General features: G+C 46.8%; 1 protein-coding gene across 1 annotated transcript; it reads right to left on the minus strand.

Moving 5' to 3' along the window:
• Positions 1-690: 690 nt before the first annotated feature.
• LOC119457843 (uncharacterized) lies at positions 691-9798 on the minus strand. Its single transcript, XM_037719599.2, has 5 exons — positions 9486-9798; positions 8426-8542; positions 7149-7357; positions 4119-4207; positions 691-799 (listed from the first exon to the last, which is right to left on the minus strand). Exons 1-5 carry the CDS (start codon positions 9595-9597, stop codon positions 784-786), a joined length of 543 nt encoding a protein of 180 aa, XP_037575527.1. The 5' UTR covers positions 9598-9798; the 3' UTR covers positions 691-783.
• Positions 9799-24262: the final 14464 nt, after the last annotated feature.

The following is a 24262-nucleotide window of genomic DNA, read 5'->3' on the forward strand; positions in this document are numbered from 1 at the left end:
CCTCAATGAAGAATGCTCTCGTATAGTCTAGATTTTTAGCCGTTTCTTTTAAATGCAACAAACCTCATCGAATGGGATGTAGTAGCTGCCGAGGAAAATGATTTTTCAGTTTCTATTGCTTCTTGTGTTCCCGGAGATAAATTTAAGCTGTATTGCCAAAATTGCAGTTCTGCAATGCCAAAAAAAGGGCCACCCTTGCCGTCTTCACATGAGGCTTGATAAGCTACAAAAGACGCAGAAATGAAATGCGGATAGCGACGTAACCTTGAAATTCCCGCACCAGCTCACCGTGACGTCACAGATCCTGACTTAGCATGCTAGGGCCTAGTTAATTGTTTATCGGTAGAGGTACGTAGACCACATTATATCCCAAAATAGCCAAAGAATGAACGTAACGAGTTTCGGGAACCATTACTGATACCTGACGGCTGAAATATGGAAAAAATGACGTCACACTGAGGTACCGGAGCTGATGTTCCTGCGCGAAATCCATAAACGAAACTTTTGACAATTTTTCTCCCTCTAATAACAGTGAAATTAAAGGAAATTCAGTTTTGAAAGAGCACTTTAATCAGCTGCAGACTGGCTTATATAGCTTCTTCAGTTACGTCTACGTTATATCGTACAGCAGCTCTGAGCGAATGACGCGCGCCGGTTCCGGCGTGAGAAGCACTGGCAGGGGGACTCGTGCTGGGTTTGTTAAATTATTTATTTTTGGCGTAACAGGGCTCCGCTCCAGGAGTCTTCGGCAACTGCACCAGGTGGTCGAGGGCGACGACCTGCTCACGACTCCTTGTCCCTGAATGCAGAGAAAATGAGCATCGCCATCAGACGGGGAAATAAAGACAAGACAGCAGCAGCCGACAAATTAGCCATCTTACCAGCTCTGATTGGCTGACAGGGCCGCTACGCCCTCTCTTATTGGCCAGAAACGCAAACGCGGCGCAATGACTGACTGGCTAGAATAGCACCATAGGTCCATTGTAGGTCAAACGCTCCGTGTCCAACTAGCTTTAGCAGAAAAAGGGAAAAAAGAGGAAATCTAGAGGATGGGGGGGGGGGGGGGGGGTTAATTTGTGAGAGTCCACTAGTGTCCAATTTCGGCCGCCCCTGATTGGCTGTTAGGATGGATAGTTGGGCGTGTTGGTTAAGCATGATCTGAAGTGAAGGCGCGAAAACGACGCCTTCACTGAAGTGAAGGCGCCTTCACTTCAGATCATGCTTAACCAACACGCCCAACTATCCAACACACACACAGGCGCCCTGTGTGTGTGTGTGCTCTCTCTCCGTCCGTCGTCGTTTTCGCGCCTTCACTTCAGATTTGATTGGCTGGAGCTGGACGAGCGATAATCAAAGAGACAACGTTTTCTTCCCCCCTCCAAGCTTTTGGTCGGTGCGTACATCTGCTTCCTTCAAAGTCTTCCGGCCAGACGGTTTACCATCAAATTTTGGATTTAGCAGAACGCTGGAAGAGGAGGACATTTTCGTCCCCTCGAAAAGCAAGCTTTGCATTTTTTTTTCTTCTAACGGCAAGTTTGCTTTCAGAAGAATTTTCCATGAATGCGATAGACACGCGCAACGACGTAATATGATTTCAGAGGTCGAGCATGCAGTGTTAGGACAGAAGACAGGATACGCACGCCGATGTGACGACGACATACGGGACTGCATGGAGTCACAAGTGCAATTTCCGTTCGTGGTCTATGCTTTGCGGCAGAACAATGTGGCGCTAAAATGGAAGCAATAAACTGAGCACATGGCGCTTTGAGGCGGAGGAACACACGGCGCAGTAACACGGACTACATTCGCGTGATACATTGGCTGACTGACAACAGCTGTAGCTTGGAGTTTAACTCTCCCGCTAAACTTTACACTTATACCAAGTGCTTGTCGTCATCGCAGTCTGAATGTCACACGAACTAACAGATCGGGTGGCTGTGCGTTGGACTAAGCAGACGATGCCTTGTGTCGGAGGAATACACGTACTACATTCGCACGATTGCGCTCCTGTTTGACTGTCGCCTGGGGCCGTATTCTGAAACATTCCACTTTGGCGAAATTTCTTTTTTCGCTTTCAGGCGCGCGCTGATTGGCTGGTTGAGCAAAATTGAATGACGTCGGGCTCAACCATCCAATCAGCTCATCCAATTTTGCTAAAACAGCCAATCATCGCGCTCCTGAAAGCGAAAAAAAAAATTTCGCCGAAGTGGAACGTTTCAGAATATGGCACCTGTTGTGGCTCTCGACTCCATTGCCACATTACCGTAATTGGTAATATAGTTTAACTTCCGCTAAGATTTTCTTGCCTCTCAAGTGCTTACAGTTATCATAATCCGGTGAGAATGCTTCAAAGGGCTTTCCATGCTATGCATGGGAACTGAACAGACGATGCTTTGACGCGCTCGAAGACGTGGTGCAGGGGCGCCTACTAAAATTCGCGTGATTGCACTGCTGAAAGACGCCATCTGTAGTTTCCAGTCAACTGTCTATAGATGAGAATCTGGAGCGCCAGTGGCAGCCATCTTTTGCAGGGGATGCATGAACTGGCGAACGTCGAGAAGTAGGCTTACTCGGCTTGTTCTTGTAATCAGTGAAAATAAATAAACCATGCGCGGGGCCGTGCCGTCAGATGGTGACGGGGGTTGAGTTTAAGAAATGCATTGGTTTAAGTTTAGCTCCGCCCACGAAACCGCAGTGCACCTGCCGTCTGCGCTCCTAAACGTAGTCCCCAGGAGACGCCGGTATTTCGCTGCCGCCGTGACGTTGCGGAAATAAGTGCATATATTTGGCTGACGCATTTACACAAATTCGGAGTTGTACAGCCGAACAGCATAGCACGGAAAGCTACCGTGAGTTACGCACAAGTACAGACGCACTGCGTCGACGGTACAGCGACCCCTTTGCGATAATATGGAACTGTGCGTGTCTTGCTCGCATTGGGACACACTTCTTTTTTTTTTTTGCAATGGTTGACAAAAGAAGATCGTCTCGTGCACACGGCGGCTGCAGAGACCGCGGCATGTGCAGTGAGTCCTTATCGAGACACACCCATGGAACAGGCGAAAACCAGACGGCTGCGTGAGCGTGAACCTCCCATCCTAACCCCCCTCCCCCTCTTCCCAACAACCTCCACAAGCAGATGTGTGGCTCTTGTCTCCGCTCCCTGCAAGCAGACGGCGAACACGATACCCTGGTTATCTATATCTGCAAACCTTACTGGGCGATCCCCGAGCATTTCTCCGAAAAGTTTCTTTCTCGTTCTTTTTTGTTTTGTTTCTTTTCGCTCCTCGAATTGCTAACGCGACACGAGCGTCTGTGCACTCGTGGATGTGGGGCGAGCTCATCCGCTATCGCTGTTTGGTACGCCAGGAAAGAAACAGGCGTTTGCCCAACGTGTGCGTCTGTGCCGCTTGATCTCTTGGTGTCCGTCTGCGGGGAGCGGTCGTGTTCAAGGCCGGCGGTTCTCGTCTGACACGCGATGCGTATAGAGATTCAGAAAGACGAATGCTTTCGGCTGAAAACTTCTGGTGACATACGGGAAAGGGGGCCACGAGGGCTGACCTACAAGCCCGTTTTATGATCATACGTGTGACACTGGAGTGCAGTGGAGGCTTAACTGTACACCGCCGTTCGATACTGCAGCAGACGACGCTCTGACGCAGAAGGACAGGCGCATTTCGCGTGGTCCCACTCCTGATTGGCGCCGGCCAATCAGGAGTGGGACACAGGGCTGTAGTAATGGACAGCTCTTCAATGAAGATAGCGCGGCCGAAAAGTTCAATGCGGCGAAGCTGTTTTGTGAGGTATGCGGACATTAATTATAGTGTAACGCATCAACCGTAGTGCCACCGCTTCGGCCATTCGCCAGCTTTGCACATGCTATAGTTAATCCACGACGCCGTGGTGACTAGTGCTTTTCACCCTGCTGCTCCTAGTTTTCAACAAAACATTGCGGAGTCTTCAAACACCGAACGCCCCCCCCCCCCCCTTTTTTTTTTTTCCTGGATACGCCACAGATGCTTACTGTGTCTCCCCGGGCGCATAGAACATCGGGGTCAGAAGGCCGCGAAGATTCTCTCTTTCATCGTACAGTGGCGTTGATTAACGCATGCACTTACAGAATCTGGACGGGGATCATGACGCAGGCGATGGGGTACTTGTTCGTGCCTTCTTTGTCGTAAACGTACACGGCGACATCGACCTTGACCTGCGACAGTTAAAGGAAGAAAAAAAGTTAATTGGGTCGAGCACGTCCAGATTACAGTACACAGGTTACGTCACTGCGTATCACAAGCCCGTGCGCAATCTTAAAAAAAAAAACTAAGAAACAAACACGCATAAGAGATGACCATACGCGATACAATTCTCCGATACATACGGGCAGCATATCCGATGTAAATCGTTTACAGACACGAGATCTTGTGGCTCAAGATCCCGCTGGGATGCCGGCGCAAGAGCACCTGGAGCCGTGTTTCTTTGTCGACTACTGCCGAGTATATACTTTTGCGTTCGCGTGACGCAACTATACGACGTGAAAATAACGCCAATGAGAAGCGTGCCATTCGGTCAGCCTGCACTGTAAAGCAATTTGCACCCTTAAAAGTGAATAAGGGTGTAAATTGGTCTACAACTCACACCCTTAGGTCCAAACGGAGTGTATGGGTGTGAGTTAGGCAGATTTACACCCTTATTCACTTTTGAGGGTGTAAATTATTTTACCGTGTGGCCGGGAGCAAGTGATGCTTGTTTCCCAAGACAAAGCAAAAGTGCACATTTGGGCTAGTTGGTTGGACAGTATTAAACTAACAGCGCGAAGATGGAACATAAACATAAGAAACAACTGACGAACGCACGACGCTCAGAATTCGCAAAGCGCGCGGATGCTTGAGCCTCGAATAAAGGTTGGCAGCTTTGGCTATATGGCACCAAAGTGACTGCCTCCGGGCAATCTTGTCCGTATAAGAATTAAGCTCCACTGTCACTTGGATACTTTTTGGCTGCATCTGGCATCAGCGTATCGGGAATATTCCCAGTAATACCACATAACTGCCATGTAATTCAGGATCATGCGTGAGCAGTCATATGTTGCCATTTAGATGTGCTCCCAGCTGCATTACACATTTCTGATTAGCTCTGTGCCACAATACATTCGCTTCCGAACCACCAATCGAAAGCTTCTCTGGTGTACGCATTAGGGATGTTCGAATGGTTGATGCGGAGCAAAACGATTTCTCAGTTCTCGTGTATTTAGGAGCCCCCTTAAGTAAAACGTCCTCTTTATAGCTGACTAGTTAGCACATTCGTCTGCTGATTTTGCTGCACAACCGATCTCGAACCCTCAGTACAAAATGAGTGCTGGTAACTCCTTTTTTTGAGGGTGTAGCTACTTGTGCTATACGTATTTGACTCCATTTTCAAAGTGTACTACCCGGAGTGTATTTTTACTCGAGTTTGACTGTAGTGCTATACGTATTTGACTCCATTTTCAAAGTGTACTCCCCGGAGTGTACTTTTACTGGAGTTGTACCTCAGTCAAATTTAGCGTACCCTTATCGGGGAGTACTAAAACTCTTGAAACGGAGTCAAGCACGGGTACAAGCAGCTACACCCTCAAAAAAGAGTTACCGGCACTCATATTGTAATTACACTCTAAAAAAAACGTTTGCACCCTTTGTAGCTTATCTTGTACTCAAAGAATAACATTCATTTAGCTTGTGTGCCTTTTTTTTTAACGTGTCCGGTCCGGTATTTCCAGGTCGCCAACGGCATGCGCGACATATAGCATAGCACTGTAGCGTGACATATAGCACTCTTGACAGGAAAGTTGCGAGCGCAGAGTTTTAAAGAAAGGAAACACAAGCCAGACAGATAACGATTACTGTGGGAACAAGATACACACCATAGGGTGTAAACATTCTTTAGAGTATAGAGCGTTTTTCCATGAATGCATTGATCGACGGATATGTATGGACATTAGCTGTGTTCCTTTCTAAACAGTGTACAGCAAGGTGCCACCGAGCTAGCTGCGTTTACCTTTTTGCTGTGTCTGATCTTTAGGTATGTTTATACAAAAGGGTGAATTAAAGTTAACGCGTAACGTTCATTTCGTATTTTTTGTATCCCCCCCCCCCCTAGTTTTGCGGCCACCAATATGCCAGATGTGTCGTACTATTCTTCACAGCAGGTCCGTTCTAGTTACCTTACTCTCCCTTAGGGGGCACTGCGATGACGGCTACGATCATTGATACTGGCATCCCCTTGAATCGGAGTAGGTGACAAATGGTCACCCAGCCTGTGTGAGCTAACTGTGTGTTCCGATATCGATTGCAATCTATAGCATTATGCTTATCTCTGTTCAATCTCGTACGATTACCTGCCTGTGACCGATCCCATTCCCATCTTTTTCTTCCCTGCTTTATTATTTTTTTTCACCAATACTCAAATCGTTACTTGCTTATCTCCACCTCTGACCAGCCAGCTAGCACTTCCATCTGGTTTGAACCCCGTCGCTTTATGGAAGGTGAACGTTCCCTGTGGTTCTGGCTGGCTATAGTATATCTTCGCATTCGATTACAGTGCGCCGAGTTATCTCCGGACTTTCTCTGCGGCAGACGCAGGTCTTATCGTGTTTCGAATATTCGCTTCAGTGTGTTTTTTGTACTCGGTCAGCCAGCTAGGCCCTCAAACAAAAACGCAGAGCACTGCTCTTTCCCTTATCGTACAAATTTTCTTTCCTGATTTCTCGTTTACCGTCGGATAACTGTTTGCGACGGACACCTGTGGTGACGTAAAACGACCACTCGCCAAAACGTAAAAAAAAAAGGACTAAAGCTCGACGTTTCGGTGCCCGTATCCCTTGTTCACATTGGACAGTAAAAGCAATCCCCATTGGGAAAGGATACAGGACATAAGGGGCATACGGGATTTTTCAGTAGGGATAGCTCTTAAAGATGACAAAGCGCCATTACCTTTACTGTCCACTGTGAACCGTACTGGCTCCGAAACGCCCAAGTGTTAACCCTTACATCTTTTTTTTTTTTTTTTGCATTTTGAAACCATGTTTCTCACTCGCCCGAGGCTTTTTCCGTTAAACTCTCGACTATCGAGACCACCCCGTGGTTTCACCACAGTGCCGAGCTCGTCTTTACCTTTGGGAAGAACGGCTTGACGAAGAATGCCCCCGTGTGCTGGTACGTGTGTCCCTCTCGCAGTCCCCGGTCTCCCTGGGAGCACTTGACGTCGTCGTCGATGGACGCCGTCGAGTCGCAGATGCTGGTCTCGCGGCCGTACGGCACCATCACCTTCTCGAAGAGGCCGTAGATGCGCCGGTACACGCCCCGGGTGTTGTTGTTCACGCCTGCGTTACATACGGCACGCAGAAGGAAGCGTCGTGGAATCATTTCGCACAATGCGATTACGCGTTTAGGAGGCATTGGTATGTACAATATGGTAGAAATTTGGGCGTGTTGTTACGTGATCTTTGTATTGATCGTTGCTGGAACATGATCATGTGTGTTGACGTATGTGTTGACGCATGTGTTGTGTGTTTTGTCGTATGCGTGTTGTGTTTTCTTTTTTGCGTGTGTGTGTCTGCGTTCGCCCTGCGCTACTGATTACGAAGATCGGTACAGTGTGCTTAGTGAAAACGCGTGTTCAAAGGAGGGGGATAAGTGAGTAAGGAGGGAATGAAACGAGGAATAATGAACTATTCTAGTGGGTCATACGGATTGCTTATTTTTAGACCGCACATAATTCTTTAAACTTTTGTGTAACATATAGCGTAATCGTAGTCCTTGAGCTGGATTACTCGAAGCGGTGGACATTGCTCTCACTATAAATCGAAATGCATATTCGAATAATTAAAAAATCGCTAATTAACTCGTTAAATGCTTTACGGCACATATTGCAAAATAACGAATTGTAGCCAGTGAGCTTGCAAAGCATATCCGCTTGGAATTAAATCTAAGGATCGCACGGGTTTGACGTACAAAGGTTTGACATGTAAAAATAACCATGTAGTCTACAACTATAAATCCGCAATAAGAACAGCTATTATAAATTTGCAAAGTGCACCTATAGGGCATTTACAAAGCGATCGACGACGACCGTTTAATAATGAGACCCACTAAATATACCAGAATTCTGAATCTGATGACTCGAGATAGTCCCGTCACTCAGAATCGAACATCGTCGCAAGCAGGATGTCTTCCTCTGTTCTCGGCTTGCCATAGTGTGTCTGTAAGGTCTACGTCGTAGGTTCACGGTTCCAATTGCCAGTGCGGTGATGATGGGAAGCCCGCGATACGCGGGTACAGTCTGCTGACTACACACTTTTAGTCTTATCTTGTTTGCTTCTGAAGGGCACATCCGTGGGTAAAACGACAAGGCACACATTTGGATAAAGCGATAACCGAAGTGTACGTACGGAACTGCATCTCAAGCTTGGCCGATGTGTTCCTGTAGAGCGGGCACACATCCTCTGTTGCGCATCCTTCTAGGCGGGCCAACGCGTGTTCACCAGGGTCACCCTTCTTCAAAGTGCCTGCATGGAAAACAAACGCACAAAAAAGTACAGGATGCTGGATTTCTGTGCCGTTGACCTATTTCATCGAAAAGAGAGGACACGACGGTATACCAGGCTATGAGAGCTTCTTTTTCTACCTTACATCGCCGAGGTAGCTACAAGTTAAACTCGGTCTTGCAGACGATGCTGGTTGTCGTAAATGAGCTTTATTGAGCTAAAGAACTTTACTAAGAACCGCGGTCCTCATGGTTTTCCCTTTGGCTACGTTGTCGGGACTAAATGAATTACTGGAGCGGCGTTTCCCGGAAGAATTTCCGGCCTTTTGGCTAAAAGTTTAGACCACGCTGAGGCGGCCCATGGCCTTTGGATCGGGCGATCACAGTGGTAGTCTTGGATCGAGCCAGAATGTTTACTATACACTACAACGATTTCACGTTCTGCGATGTATGTACGTGATAATCCAGAGCTGTCAGGTTTGGATAGTTTACGCCGAACTGGTTTGAATCTTGTTCGTTGCAAGAATGCTGGGACCACTGCAGAAGGCCCATTCTTTCTAAACTGTCTGCTCGCATGCACGGTATATAAATAACACTATCTGCCCGTTAACTCTTCAGTTGTCTGTCTGCTTGCAGCGAGAAGTTATCGAGACCACACGTCGGTCTGCTCACAGCAGGAGTTCGAACCAGACTACACAATTTTTTTCTGCTGTCCGTCTGCTTACCGCAGAAGGCATAAGCAGACGACACATTAAACTTTTCTGCTGTCCGTCTGCTTGTCGCAGAAGGCATAAGCAGACGACACATTTTTTTTTCTGCTGTCCGTATTCCCGAAACAGGAGGTGTTAGGAGTAAAACTTTTATACTGTCCAGGGACTTGCATAAGGATCATAATCCTCCTGTCTACATACGTGATGCGCCTACCGAGTTCTCGCGGACAGATGAACAAACGGTGTGGCTCTTACAGTTGATGAAGGGCCTGAACGGAGTTTCTGCGGCTTCCTGTGCTCGCGACCAGCAGACGAAGATGACGAGGATGGCGGCCGCGGCCGGCAGGATGTGGCGTGTCGACAGCATGCCTGGTGGAGGTGATCTCGCTTTCCTTTAGCGGTATATACCGAGACGCCGGCGGCTATGGAATCGGTAAAGGAGATCTCGTCTCTCGGAGGAGGTGATACGAGAGCGAAACACACACGGTCGCCTTTGACGGGCACTACTGGAGTACCGCGAACCGGGGCTCGACTGGACGCTCGACCCACTGCCGACCGCAGGATATGTGGGCCCTGCTTATCGTTCCGCGAAGAGGGAGGGTAGCAGAGAGAAAGGAACGCCGCGTCGCGCCCCAGCGGGCCTGGTGACGTCACGGGAGAGGCTGCGCGTCGCTTGCTGCTTCTCTTCTCCCGACGTCTTATGAGTTCCGCTGCAATGCGAGGGAGAGGATGGGGGAGAAGCGAAACATGAGCGTGCGCCGCCAAACTCGAAACGGGACACCGAGGTTCAAGGTTCGCATCTACGCATCCGCCGCCCGGCCGACGCCCGGCCGACGACGTGCGGTTGTGCGGGCAATTATTTGTGTGCGGACACGGGGGCGAGGACTCACTGTACAGCAGACGACATGTGGCAAGATCGGGCGCGTGATTCCGGGTATACGTGCGCCCTGTTGCAAACGACAGCCGCATCCAACGAGTTGACAACAGGTTCCATCAGGTTTCGAGTAATTTTAACGCGACAGCGTTAAGGGCCCCGTGTCGCAGAAAATCCGGCGTCGTTGTCGGCGTGGGCGCCGGCGTCCGCGGCTGAGAAAATCATCCCTAAGCAACCCGACCACACAGCCCTCTGTGTGGCGCAGAGGCGCATTAGTGAACTAATTGAATTTCTCATAAAAATCGTAAACTACGACTTAACCACAACCTACAGACATGATAGCGTCGGATTGTAATTTGTACTAGACAACATAATTCTGTTACGAGGAAATTCAAACCACAAACCCTTTTTTCCAGAATGTCTACCATACCACTGTGGCGCGACTAGGTATGTTACTTGCAAAAACACCATCCAGATGGCGCTCGCCTCCTCGGCAGGTCAAATTGAGATTTAGCCTGCCTAATGCGTTTTAGACACGCGCGCACCTCGGGGTAAAAAGATGTCCTAGGGTCTTCAAATTTCTATATAAGACGGCTAATATTTCCCCTGAAAAAATGTATTCCCAGCAATGCATTTGTGTTTAAATGTGAAGCCGACTATAAGGGGTTCGATGTAAGCTTGGACTTTGTAAGCTGGCTTTCCCACGTTGTGTGTTGCAGTGAAGCCTACTCATAAAGAAAACTACGATGTGAACGGGGCCCGATAACGCTATCGCGTTCCACTCTTAAAGGCGAAGCTTAAGCGTCCTGCAATTTTTGTCAGGCGCATCGACCCGTCGTATGTGAAGCCGCATCATACTATGTGTGCCCTGCTCAACGCGTCATCGCAGCAGACGTCGTTTGCTTCGGCTGTCAACTCGTGGCGTTGCAGTTCGCCGGCCGTTTTGAGGTAGCTGCACCGGAATCGAGGACTGTAGCGCTACACGCACCGCGGTAGCCCAGTGTACTGTAAAATAATTTACACCCTTAAAAGTGAAAAAAGGGTGTAAATCAGTCTATAACTCACCCCTTTACACCCAAAATGTGTAAGGGTGTGATTTAGGGACAGATTTACACCCTTTCTCGCTTTTAAGGGTGCAAATTATTTTACAGTGTGGTCGAGCACGAGGTTGCGGGTCGATCCTAGCCACGGCGGCCGCATTCCGATGGGAGCGGAATGCAAAAAAAAAAAAAACGCGCGTTAAAAGAACTCCAGACAGTCAAAATTATTCCGGTGTCGTCCCCCGCTATACGGCGTGCCTCATAATCAGATCGTGGTTTCAATTGGCACATAGCACCCCAAGAGTTGAGCGCTCAGATTTCGTCAATGCAGATCTTGCTAAGGAAGACTAAATCAATCCGGCGCCGCGGATCACAGCGGTGGGTTGGCACGCGAAGCAGCTTAAAGCCTGCTTAGTTTGCGCGTTATAAAATTTCCGGTTGAATTCGTGCCTTAACGTCGGACCAAGAGAAAGTGGCGCGTGTCGGTACAAAACGACCAGTGGAGAGCGCTTATCCTATATATGAATCTGGCATGGTGGAGAACAAATTCTCACCCGCCGGGGTGGCTCAGTCAGCTAAGGGGTTGCGCTGCTGAGCACGAGGTCGCGGGATCGGATCCCGACGGCCGCGTTTCGATGGAGGCGAAATGCAAAAACGCCCGTGTGCTTGCGTTGTAGTGCACGTTAAAGAACCCCAGGTGGTCAAAATTAATCTGGAGCCCTCCACTACGGCGTGCCTCATAATCAGAACTGGTTTTGGCACGTAAAACCGCAGAAAGAAGAAGAAGAAAAAAAGTTGTCGCAGTTTCACCTGAAAGGCGAAGCATCAATTGCGATAGCAAATTTGTAGAGAGCTATAGGGAGTAATGATAGTAGCTTTATCAGCTGTATAAACTTGGACATGCAGCAGCACCGGCAACTCGCAGAACTGTTGTCGACGCCGTCGGCGTTTTGCCCGCGTTCGCACAAAATGCGTGCGGCGTTGGTGACTGTTGCCGGAGCCTCTGATATAAATAGGCACTTGGTGCCGCAGCTAAACGTCGCCTCCCTTCCTCCCCCCCCCCCCCCCCCGGCCTTTCGCGTGTCGGAAGAAGGCGCGTTTGGTCTACGTATATGGTGATTGTAAAGGAGGAAAGAGACGTCTACTTGTGCAGCCCGAGCAGAACGCGCGTTTGTTCTCCGCCGTGGGTTCACTCCCCGTGAAAGCGCGCGTCTCTCGCGCCTTTTCACTCGCACATACAGCGTTCGGCGGCGCGCGGCGACGATTTCATCTCCATTGACGTCATACGGAACCTCACGGCGACGCCGACGGCGACGCCGACGGCAGAAATCTGCTTTGGAGTGTCCATATAATTGCTATCGCAATAAAAGAGAATTACGCTAATGATTGTTGTCGCCAATGCTTTTGCTGCATGAGCATGAACAGGGTCGTTGCAATTTTAGTTGCGTGTCCCCTAGATGACGTCATAGTGACAAGATGGCGCCATCGGCGCTGCTGCGCACGTTTGTCTCTCCTGTGTACCGGTAAGCAACGCGAAAGTTATACCCCGTATGTTATCATTCGAGGGTACACAGCGTTCCAAAATATACGACAAACGTAACAATTAAGCATCCCGCGTAAACCAGATACGACGGCGCTACCTGCGAACAGTGGGCCTTCATCCCACGGGACCACCGGACTATGAGTATTGGCTCTATGGGACCAACCATCGAGCACTATTGATGTACATCGCCGAAGCGGGCCTACATTTCTGTATTTAATAGTTTATGTCGTTGGGCGACCTTTCGAAATATTTTTTTTTTGCAGTCACTAGAGAGCAACAGTCAACCAACTTAGACAGGTAAAACAGTCTTACAAACCAGTATTTCCATTCAGAAATTGATTCACTTACCAAAAACTGATTCACTATAGCTCATCCAGGCTCTGCGTGCACGCCAAGGTACTGCATCGAAAATAATGATATTTAACACATGTCACACCTGAAAAGGCTTCGGATTGGACCTGCGCTGCGCCTAAATAAAAAAAAAATCTGTGGACACCGAAGTACTTCTCATGAGTTGTGAATGCGAAAGCATATGTTTTGCTATCGGCTTGGCGCTGTCGATCGAGTTTTTTATTAATTTGGGTTAATGAATGCGTTAATTCATGATGTTTTCCTTATTTGATATTATTTTATACATATTTGGTTTAATTTTATCCATTTTAGGGTAATTTTATGGGAATTTTATGTCTTACGTAGACCTTGTGTTGTGCGTGACACCCACCGACGAAGGACGACATCCCGGGACCCTAAAGTGTTCCGAACCTAAAGGCTAAAAGAAACAGCGATGTGCTGACAAATAAGTTTTGTTGGCTGGTAGAAGCAGCAGTACGTGTCTCGAACTAAGCATCTGACATTCACATACCCTGTAAAATAATTTACACCCCAAAATGTGCATGAAAGTGTAGATCGGTCTAAAACTCACCCTTACACCTAAAGAAATAGTGTAAGGGTGGGATGTAATTTACACCCTTATTCACCTTTGGTGGTGTAATAATGGGTAGAGTTAATGCTCCCGGGGTTACTCGGTATGTGCCACTGGGTGTGGGCCACATAGACCGGTTTACACCCTTATTTACTTTTATGGGCATTGTAATGGGTGTGATAGACTGATTTACACTCTTATTTATATTTAAGGGTGTTATAATGGGAGTGAGTTATAGACCGATTTACACCCTTATTTACTTTTAAGGTGTTATAATGGGATTGAATTATAGACCGATTTACATCCTTATTTACTTTTAATGGTGCTATAATGGGTGTGAGTTATAGATCGATTTACACCCTTATTTACTTTTAATGGTGTTATAATGGGTGTGAGTTATAGACCGATTTACACCCTTATTTACTTTTAAGGTGTTATAATGGGATTGAATTATAGACCGATTTACACCCTTATTTACTTTTAATGGTGCTATAATGGGTGTGAGTTATAGACCGATTTACACCCTTATTTACTTTTAATGGTGTTATAATGGGTGTGAGTTATAGACCGATTTACACCCTAATTTACTTTTAAGGGTGTTATAATGGGTGTGAGTTATAGACCGATTTACATCCTTATTTGCTTTTAATGGTGTTATAATGGGTGTGAGTTATAGACTGATTTACACCCTTATTTACTTTTAAGGGTGCTATAATGGGTGTGAGTTATAGACCGATTTACACCCTTATTTACTTTTAATGGTGCTATAATCATATAATGGGTGTGAGTTATAGATCGATTTACACCCTTATTTACGTTTAATGGTGTTATAATGGGTGTGAGTTATAGACCGATTTACACCCTTATTTACTTTTAATGGTGCTATAATCATATAATGGGTGTGAGTTATAGATCGATTTACACCCTTATTTACGTTTAATGGTGTTATAATGGGTGTGAGTTATAGACCGATTTACACCCTTATTTACTTTTAATGGTGTTATAATGGGTGTGAATTATAGACCGATTTACATCCTTATTTACTTTTAATGGTGCTATAATGGGTGTGAGTTATAGATCGATTTACACCCTTATTTACTTTTAATGGTGTTATAACGGGCGTGAGTTATTTACCGATTTGCAGCCTTATTTAAGGGTGTAAATTATTTTACAGTGTATTTTCGCAACAACTTTGAAACTATGTTGCGCGTCCCTATTCCAAAACCCAGTATCCACTGCCCAGTGCCATGCCTGATTATGGGCCCAGTGTCGCGCGCTGGATGCTGGGACGCTGGCAAGGCCCGGCATACTGGGAGGCGCTGGGTGCTGGTGCGAAATGCAGCTGTAGAACGAGAAATACGTGGTGCCTGGCAACCTTATATATTGTTTTGAATACAGAAAGAAACAGAGAGCTTCCTAATGCGATAAAAAAAGGACAAAAAACACTAGGATTCGAACCTCCGACCTACAGATCCCAATCCCAGTATCTTATCACTACGGCACGCCAATTCCTGATTACTGATTCATATCTTGCCATGTCAACGCGCACACACAGTTGCAGCTTTGCACAGACGTCTCGCACAGACATGGTAGATGCGATATCGCCTTCAACTAAAACTTACGCCTCTATCATAACGATAAAGATGTCCGTATTGCATAGTAAGCCTGGAAGTGCTGCAACACTGATTTGCTTTTGCAATTAGTATATTAACTACGAAAAAAGCCTTAAATAAACTGCCGACCCGGGATGTTGTACGCGCGGTTACTGCCGATTTTGACAGCCGTTTCTTATTATTCGCGCAAAGGTAATGCAACATTTCCATAGCTCGACAATGCTTTTCAATCGACACGTATGTTTAGTCGCATATCTCCGTCAGAGAAGCGGTCGGTTAATGCGGCTGGCAGCCTTCGGCGACAGCACATATAGCTATGTTTATAACGCGTCATATCGGCCGCTCATCGCTTGTTCTGCTGACACTGTATAGACACGAAAGAATGGTCTGTTTCAAAACACGGATGGGAAAGCTTAACTACGGAGTGATTTACCCTCATTAGACTTGTTGATTCCTCAGCCCAGACGGGCCCTTAGAGCGTATAGACGGACTCGGCGGGTACGGTAGGCCTAACCTTCGGTGGAAGCGAATGATCTCGGGGTGGGTACCTGGCGAATGCGAAAATGTTTGTATTTGAGCTTCAGAACCTTTTAACTATTATTTTAGTACACCAGGGAAAGTGGAAGCGCACGAATCGCTGCAGCTTTGTTGTCGGTGCGATAATATCAATCAGCGGCAGGCTCCCTGAGGTCCGTTCGAACGCGTCTGAACGGCTGCTGGGTTTCGTGTCGACTGTACAACACTGCGACAACTCGCAGTCATTGATTGCGTACGAACTACTAGAAAACGAGGCGTTATCTGCGTTTGCGTAATTTAGTTCACGAATACAGCTATCCGCACAGCCAAAGGGAAATGTACAAAGCGAAAGTGATCTGAAGTGTCGCACGTATCTTGAGGAAAGTGTAAAGGAGTATGTAAAGGTACAGCTACTTGAGTACGGCATTCAAATTACGTGCAAGTCACATAGTAGCCGAGGAACTTGTACGTATAGCCTCCACCGTGGTGCACGCAACTTGCCGAGAAAGGCGAACTTATCTGCCAACTAGCTGTACGCGGGACCGCGCCTTCGCTGGGCGTGATAAACCGTGTCTCTTAGCGGTGTCGTCGACGTGAGCGATGATATGCCGCAGAACACACACACACACGTGCATCATCCTATGCGCTTACCCGGCCCGCTCAGGGTTTTTTTCTCGAATTTCTTGTCGACGTCAGCCCCTGCTCCCTCTGTTAATACCGTTTTCTCATTCTCTTGCACTTTCTTTCCTTCTCAGCATTTATTTTCCGACGATCTCCCGTGTCTACGACTCTACGGTGTCGACAGCGCGTGTACAGCTTAACCCGGCGCCGTGGCATTCTGCGAATGACCGACTTCTTCGACGACGATTGCGTGTCGTGCATCGGGTGACCTCCGATGAAGGGAGTTTCGAGGCGGCCGGATCCCCGGGGCATCGCGATTTCCGAGAATTCCCCCCACCCCACCCCCACCCTCGCCGGCAGAAAGACCGAAAGAAAAAAGAAAGATGACGCCCGATGTGTGTGGAGCCTTGACCTGCTAGACAGAGTTGGAACGGTTGATGTACAGTGCAGTCTACTGTTAACGGGAACAGATGACTTGTAGTTAGGGGTGCTGGCAGACTAATTCTACACATCTCGGCAATTGCATTGACGTGTATAGCCGCAGCCGACACTGTGAGAGTAAGTGTTCCCTCTGGCCGACAAAGTAAGAGGAAGTGTCCCCTCTAACTGTGGATCCCAATGTACAATCGGCGTCATAAGGTCAGAAGACACCATATCTGAAAATTCATACGCCCCGTGTCCAATGATCCCATATTAACATATTGAGATTCCATATAAAAATCGGTATGTTTGCATATATCATATGAGGCATGCCCGGTATGATAACCCGTATGTTCCTATATATAAATAAACAAATGGGGATTTCATATCATATGTTGTATGGGGTGTATCCCATGTGATTATGTGAACATATGGGGATCGCATATTAAACGCGTATATTACCATATATCATATGGGGCATGCGTTCTACGATTCTAAGTATCTCTGGGAATCCCATGACATGAACACACGGGGATCTCATTTAAAAACCCGTATGTTCCCATACATGATTATTGGACAGGACAGTCATGACGCATATGGTTTTTTTTCGGTAGTAAAGGAATACATATACTGTAGTTAGCCTTGCACAAAAAGAAAGAAGAAATACAAAGAAATTAAAGACATTAAGGGAAAGAAAAGAAGGAGTGTGGTAAAAGGTATCTCAGATTATGAACTCAATTCTGAATCATTATTTTAGGAATTTGAATTTTATAATTTTGTAGGGGAGGAATAATTAATTATGGTAATGTGGCAGAGGAGGATGAAAATAAAGGAAATTTAACAAGATAATCCTTTGTTTCGCAGAAATAATCAAAGACGGCTCGACAAACATTTCTACGGCTGTAGCCCAGCACCGATGCTCCAAGTGAGAGCACAACAGTACTATGCTTAAGCTCAAAAAGAAAAAAAAAGGATAAATAAAATTCCTGTTCACTACAAATGCAGAATAGAAAAGATACCGCCAAACCATATCTCTGCAAGTAAAAATTAAATTATAGAATACGGCAGTGCAGCGCCTAGGAAATGCAACTTCGAATCGTCGAGTTGTACACAGCTGTCAGTTGTGCTAGCTGATTCCAACTTGCGCCTGCAAATTCTTCATCACCCCACCTGGTTTTCTGGCGTCCTCGACTGCGCTTGCCTTCTCTTGGTATCCATTCTGTAACTCCAATGGTGCAGAATTTATGTGGGTTATAATGACCAATGATAGATAGACTTTTCTTGTCCCCAGAGGCAAAGAAAACTGTTTATATCTAGCCACAGTGATACAAGCAGTAGTACGTGTAAACGTTTAAAATTGGTGAGAATATGTATCGCGAGTAGCGGCTTTGCTGCTGTACGATAGTCAGGTGACGCTAACGTCACGATTTCTTCCAGTCTTGAGTTGGCGTGCGACAAACGCTTCCGTTAATGATGACGTCACGGTGTCGTGCGTAAATGTTTCGGCGATGTAACAGCACTGACAGGTACGATTTCTGCGCTCCATAGCTGACTTTTACAGCAAAATCTATATTCCGTAACGCCCTTTACAAATATTGGCATTGCATAACATTGAGATGGGACGCTGACATAAGAGCTTTGTCGGTGTACACACCAGTATAGAGTCCCTGACAGCTGCAGGCGGGGATCCCGTGAAACTTCAAGGTTTGTTTGTTTGCCCTCTGCTTGCTTCCTCTATGATGGCAGGTACCCGCTACGGAGGATTGGCCAAGAAGCCGGCTGTTAAACGGGTGGAGCGGACGGAAAAAACTTGAGTGAAAAAGTATATATATGTGAGGGAACGGTTGAAATTGTAGAATGAATTAAAGTAGGCAAAGTAATGTCACATACATCTTTTTCTAAGATGAAAACGTGCACTTTTTGAAATGAGAGCAAACCAGAATGTAGTAAATTATGAACAACTTAAATTGGAGTTTTGTGAAATAAGAAGCAATAAACGAGTTACACTACCCAGCGTTATTTTGTTGTCTTCTTTTTCGCTTTTTCAATATTACGCAATGTGTAAAGTCCTTTGTAACTATGTAACGTATGATGTAACTTTTTTTTCACTTGCTCTTTTTATGCAATGCTTATCTGTCCATTTCTTTTCTTCTTTTTAAAGATCTGTCTGGTTTTTGTTATATGCAAATTTCTTCGTGTTGTGCCAATGTTTGATTTCTTGCAGCATCGATATCTTTTAACCGATTGTATTGTGTTGTGACATACGCCCCCCTCACCCTATGCCTCTTCGTAGGCCTTGAGGTCTTTCTAAATAAAATAAAATTAACCAGGCATTCTCCTTGTGTCACAAAGGAACTCGCAGGCGGCCATGCATACGTTCCTGTGGCTAAAACCAGATGTAGATGACCCAAAAGAGATAACGTTTTCAGTGTTTACAGCAATGCCTAATTATCGGGATAGAATTTCGAAGTACTTTCTTCTCTGGATTATAAAGCGTCGGCAGGTTAATAAAAAAATTATCAATGGTTTCAGGTTCTTTGCAGATATGGCATAGAGGCCGGGGACAGCGCCAGACCAGACCTGTGTAAATAAATATTTAGTTGTTGAATACAGGATCGTAATTTTGTGAGGATGATTTCCAATTTACGTGTGCGGTGCACCACTGATTGTCCCAAGGGAAAAACAAATTGTTTTACTTTTCCCTCTGCCTGGACGCTTCAATTTCCTTTGTCTTCTTCTGACTGTCATACGGTAATGATGACATCAGGGGCAGTGCGCGCATACCCACTGTGGAGATTGGCCAAGAATCGATATTGTGCAACTCAGATTATACAGCGTCATTGCTTGGCGCACGCAGATGCAGCGGTTATTCTCCGAGGAGGACGTGTCTCCTTCGTAAGCTCCAGTCATCCCATAATTAAATATACACGTACCTATTGACCCTTTTCGCGGCGATCCCATGGGCGCTGCCATGTTTGGTCACGTGGTGACGCGTCCATTGCTTGCCTCAACTGCCTCCGTTGCCTCCTTGTTTACCATGGAAGTGTATGACGCCGGCGCGGCTTAGAAAACCTCTGTTTTCGGAGATATCGTAGACGGTGACTAAGTGGACCACACGAAGCTTTGATCACAGCTTCAGAGAACATGCAAAAGCGCTTTCGGAGCTGATTAAGGTATGTCCAAACGGCGCAAGCAGCGTATATGGTGCTTGTTCTAAAAGTGGGGCTAAATATGTATTCCAAGGCTAAATATGTATTTGAAGGTTAGCGATACAAGGCTGGGGGATGAGCAAATTTCTGTATCCTCGAGAAAAGCCGTACATCACAAGGTGCCGGTAACACGTTCGGACAGTTGCAGCAGCGGTCCGCGAACTTGGCCACACAGATTCATTCTATTCCTTAACATGCCAGTCACTATTTTTGCAGCCAACTACTGGACACGTCTTCAATCCACGTGATTCAATCTAGCATGATTGGAGCACAGTGTGTTAGCGAAAACTCATTTGCATTTCCGACAGCTGATTGCACAGAAGCAAGGTAGAAGCGGTAATGGTTTCGTATTCGTGCGCGGTCGCTGAGGAGAGGTATGGCGCGCCGCCGTGAGCGCCATCTCGTTTCTTTGAAACAAACTGCTCCGCGAAAAGGGTCAATACGACCGAAACGTCGGATTCCTTGCTAGAACTACAAGTCATGCGTGTGATGGCCATCGTGTCAGCGCGTTTCCAAACGTTACGCAGCTTGACATCCACGCTGACTCTCTCGGTGCATTGAAGGAACTGAAGAAATTTACAAACACATCCCAAATCTCGAAACAAATTCATAGGCTAAGAAAGTCGTCACACTTCAGCGTTACAGTGCATTGGATGCGGGGACATGGATCCTTGTCTGTTCAACAAATCTGGCCGACCAAATAGCTCACTCTGAGTCGCTCACCATCTGACTGACTGACTGACTGACTGACTGACTGACTGACTGCTTCTCACGCTTCACGACAACTGCAGCTTATGCAACCATAATCTTTACTGGGAAACGCTTGCGGCGAAAGCCATGCACGAAGGCGAGCTTTCTGGTTCTTTTTTTTTTTTAACAGCGAGGCTGTTATAGGCTAGGTTCCAGGAGATCGCGTCCGTGTAAACCGGACGTAGACAACAATTTCGCGGCGTCTCGTTCATTTTGTATATACTAAAACTGGCATGGAAGGGTGCGGATGTATGACTAACGTGACTGATAGGTCGTGACATCAATAACATCACATGGGTGTCAGTTACGACACGATTAACGATAATAAAAAACACGTGTCGCGCATACCCGCATTGGATATGCGGGTATGAGCCAGAGACAAGAAAGAAAGATGGAAGGAAGGAAATAAAGAAAGAAAGAAATAGAGAAGAAGAAAGAAAGAAAGAAAGAAAGAAAGAAAGAAAGAAGAAAGAAAGAAAGAAAGAAGTAAGAAATAAATCACGCGTGACCCATACCCGTGTTGGATATGTGGGTAGAGCAGGAGCGGGAGAGATCTCGTCGGCGTCGGCAGAAGATCAGGCCCGCGACGCGGAGCGCAGGCGCTAATGTCAGGACGATCGATCGGCGGCTCGTGCTGCCGAGCTACAGAAATACGTAACAACTTAGACTGGGAAGACTTAGGAGTGAGGATTAATGGCGAATATCTCGGCAACCTTCGGTTTAACGCGAAAGCGTTAACGGCCCCGTGTCGCAGAAAATGCGGCGTCGGTGTCGGCGCCAGCGTCCGCAGCCGAGAAGGTCATCCTCAACCACGCAGGCCCTCCGAATACATTTATTTAGGTACATGTATATGGCCACGCCTCCTTATATGGCATGCGGTATATGCGGGTTATATTGCCACACCATTCTATCCTATCAATAATGTTGCTCATACCTTGTCTTGCAAGCTATTCCTCGGAATTTTGAGAATGACAATCCACAAACAAATGTCATGAAACAAAACACCCACAGCGCATGCCTTTTATGTTAAATATTCTCAGACTGAAATATTAAAAATACGAAACAAAAACGGAACCTTAAAATTATGTAATTTTCTTGGCGCGGCTGTACACTATCTCCGGGATCGCCCCACGCAAGAGGCCGCGTTTCTACCAGAAAGCTCGCCATCGTGCATAGCGTTCGCCGCCAGTGTTTCCCGGTAACCATTACGGTTGCATAATAAGCTGCAGTTGTCGGGAAGCGTGAGAAGCAGTCAGGGATCTTTGAATGCGTTCTACTCTTAAATGCGAAGCTTCTTCTTCTTTCTGGGGTTTTACGTGCCAAAACCAGTTCTGATTATGAGGCACGCCGTAGTGGAGGGCTCCGGATTAATTTTGACCACCTGGGGTTCTTTAACGTGCACTACAACGCAAGCACACGGGCGTTTTTGCATTTCGCCTCCATCGAAATGCGGCCGCCGCGGTCGCGATTTCGATAGATAGATAGATAGATAGATAGATAGATAGATAGATAGATAGATAGATAGATAGATAGATAGATAGATAGATAGATAGATAGATAGATAGATAGATAGATAGATAGATAGATAGATAGATAGATAGATAGATAGATAGATAGATACTGGAAAGTTCTTCAAGTATCCTAAGAATGCTAATCGCATTAATACGATTAATACGCGCCAGACGCTTGAAAGAGCGGCTTTGGACGAGAGAGACATGCGTGTGACTGTGATCTGCTGCGCTAGAGGACAGAGGCTCGATCGAACTCTCGGTCACGCAGTTCTTTATAGCATTATATATAGGCGGACTTCACCCACGTTTGATCTGTCTAACAGAAAACTCGAGGTGTGTTGAGCGTGCTTGTAACTCACTTTGTCCCACTGAAAGACATACTAGAAACGTGTGAACCGTTGCATGTAGTTAGGACGTCATCGTTGTCGTGCGGAATTGCCCGTCATCTCGTCGTCGCATACCTCGCTGTCGTTGTCGCCATGTGCTCGTTTTTGACGTTCGTCGTTGTGCTGTGGCTTTCACTTTCGTCGTCAGACCAGCTACTGCTCTTTTTATTGGCACGTATACCGTACAGACTCGTGTAAGGGACGCACTTTTTTTCCCCACAATATTGACGTGGTGCGGCATTTACACGGGACCGATCGTTTCCGTCAAAATGGTGCCGGTGCAGCCGCAAACTACTGCACACCCCGGACGTACCATTGCCACAGAGGTCAACGCGCAGCTCTCGCCATCTAGTAGCGGCACGTGGAAGTACGTAGCGCGCGAAAATTCGCTGATGCGCGCTCGCGGCATCGGGTCACCGAACGCGATTGCTTTTCCGAAAGAAAAGTTTTTTTCCTAATTTCGGCTGCCAAGTTGGGGGTGTGGCCCTTACACGAGTCTATATGTACCTAAAGCTTCCATTTGAGCGACCCTGTACAATTTTCTATATACCAAGGTATTTTAGAAAGTTTGGAAAGCTTCACTGCCGGAAAAAGCCTGCTTTTACCACATTATTACTCACAGAAAATACACTCCAAATCAACTTTATTATCAAAATGCGAGCTCAAAAAAATTGTAAGGGATGTTCTATTTTCGGTTGCTTTGCTACGAAATTATACATACAGAAATACATGCAAGAAAGAAAGGAAAAAGGAAACGCACACATCAACAGGCATCTTTTAAAGCCGATTTCCCGATAAATCTTCGAATAAGGCACAGGATGACAAGAAGAAGTCATCACAAAGTTTTCTTGAACAGTTCGGTTCTGTCGCCCGCTTTCAGTGAAACGCATAAATCTTCATGTAGGCGATCACTCTCAGGATGGTCGCAGGGGAGAGACGTAAGCGTGACACTTTCTTACGATCAAAGTTCGGCTCTATTCCTCTCTTTCACTGTGACGGACGGCTTCATTCACTAAGCACCACTTTTTACAGGCCCATAGGAGAAGTTTTAGGCGTGACAATAAGAAGCCACAAAAAAAAAAAAAATTCACCGGCCAATACGATGCTCCCTAATGCGAAATTTGAGCACAGGTCTTCAGGTACGTGTTTTGAATTCCACCGGTTGCGTTGCTCATTGTTCAGAAAGAAAGCGCGAACACGGGAAGGCTTGTATCGCGCGGAGCGCATTCTCGTGCGCATTCTCCAGCGGCGGTGGCGCAGGCGAAGTAGCGCATGCGCGGTGGGTCCGAAGCACGAGCCAGCGCTTTGTTTCCATATATGGTATCGATGGACGCGCTCGCCCAGCGCTCGCCGCATGCCTTTGTAATGACGTCACCGGAACACGCTACTATGGCGCCATACTGTAGCTTCCTCCTCCGCCTTCCTCCTCCGCTTTCCTCCTCACACTCTCTTCGTTATCGCCGTCTTTCATCCCCCGCTGTGCTCCGCGTTCGCTCTTCCATCCTTCGATCGCTTTGCTTTTTCGCTTAGTTAAGGACCCTGGTTATGCCGAGGAACGCCGACGCTCAACGTAGGAACGGGCTTGCGCTCTAAAAAATGTTACCTCTGGATAGTTCCGTCTTCTTGC

This window comes from Dermacentor silvarum, chromosome 7, assembly GCF_013339745.2.
Source record: "Dermacentor silvarum isolate Dsil-2018 chromosome 7, BIME_Dsil_1.4, whole genome shotgun sequence".
NCBI classification, from domain to species: Eukaryota; Metazoa; Arthropoda; class Arachnida; order Ixodida; family Ixodidae; genus Dermacentor; species Dermacentor silvarum.

Bases quoted from the DNA above. Each gene is read 5' to 3' on its own strand.
- LOC119457843 (XM_037719599.2), bottom strand. From the start codon at position 9,597: ATGCTGTCGACACGCCACATCCTGCCGGCCGCGGCCGCCATCCTCGTC. The intron at 8,543-9,485 runs GTAAGAGCCACA...TTTTCCATGCAG, and splicing joins GTTCAGGCCCTTCATCAACT to GCACTTTGAAGAAGGGTGAC. The intron at 7,358-8,425 runs GTACGTACACTT...TATGTAACGCAG, and splicing joins CAAGCTTGAGATGCAGTTCC to GCGTGAACAACAACACCCGG.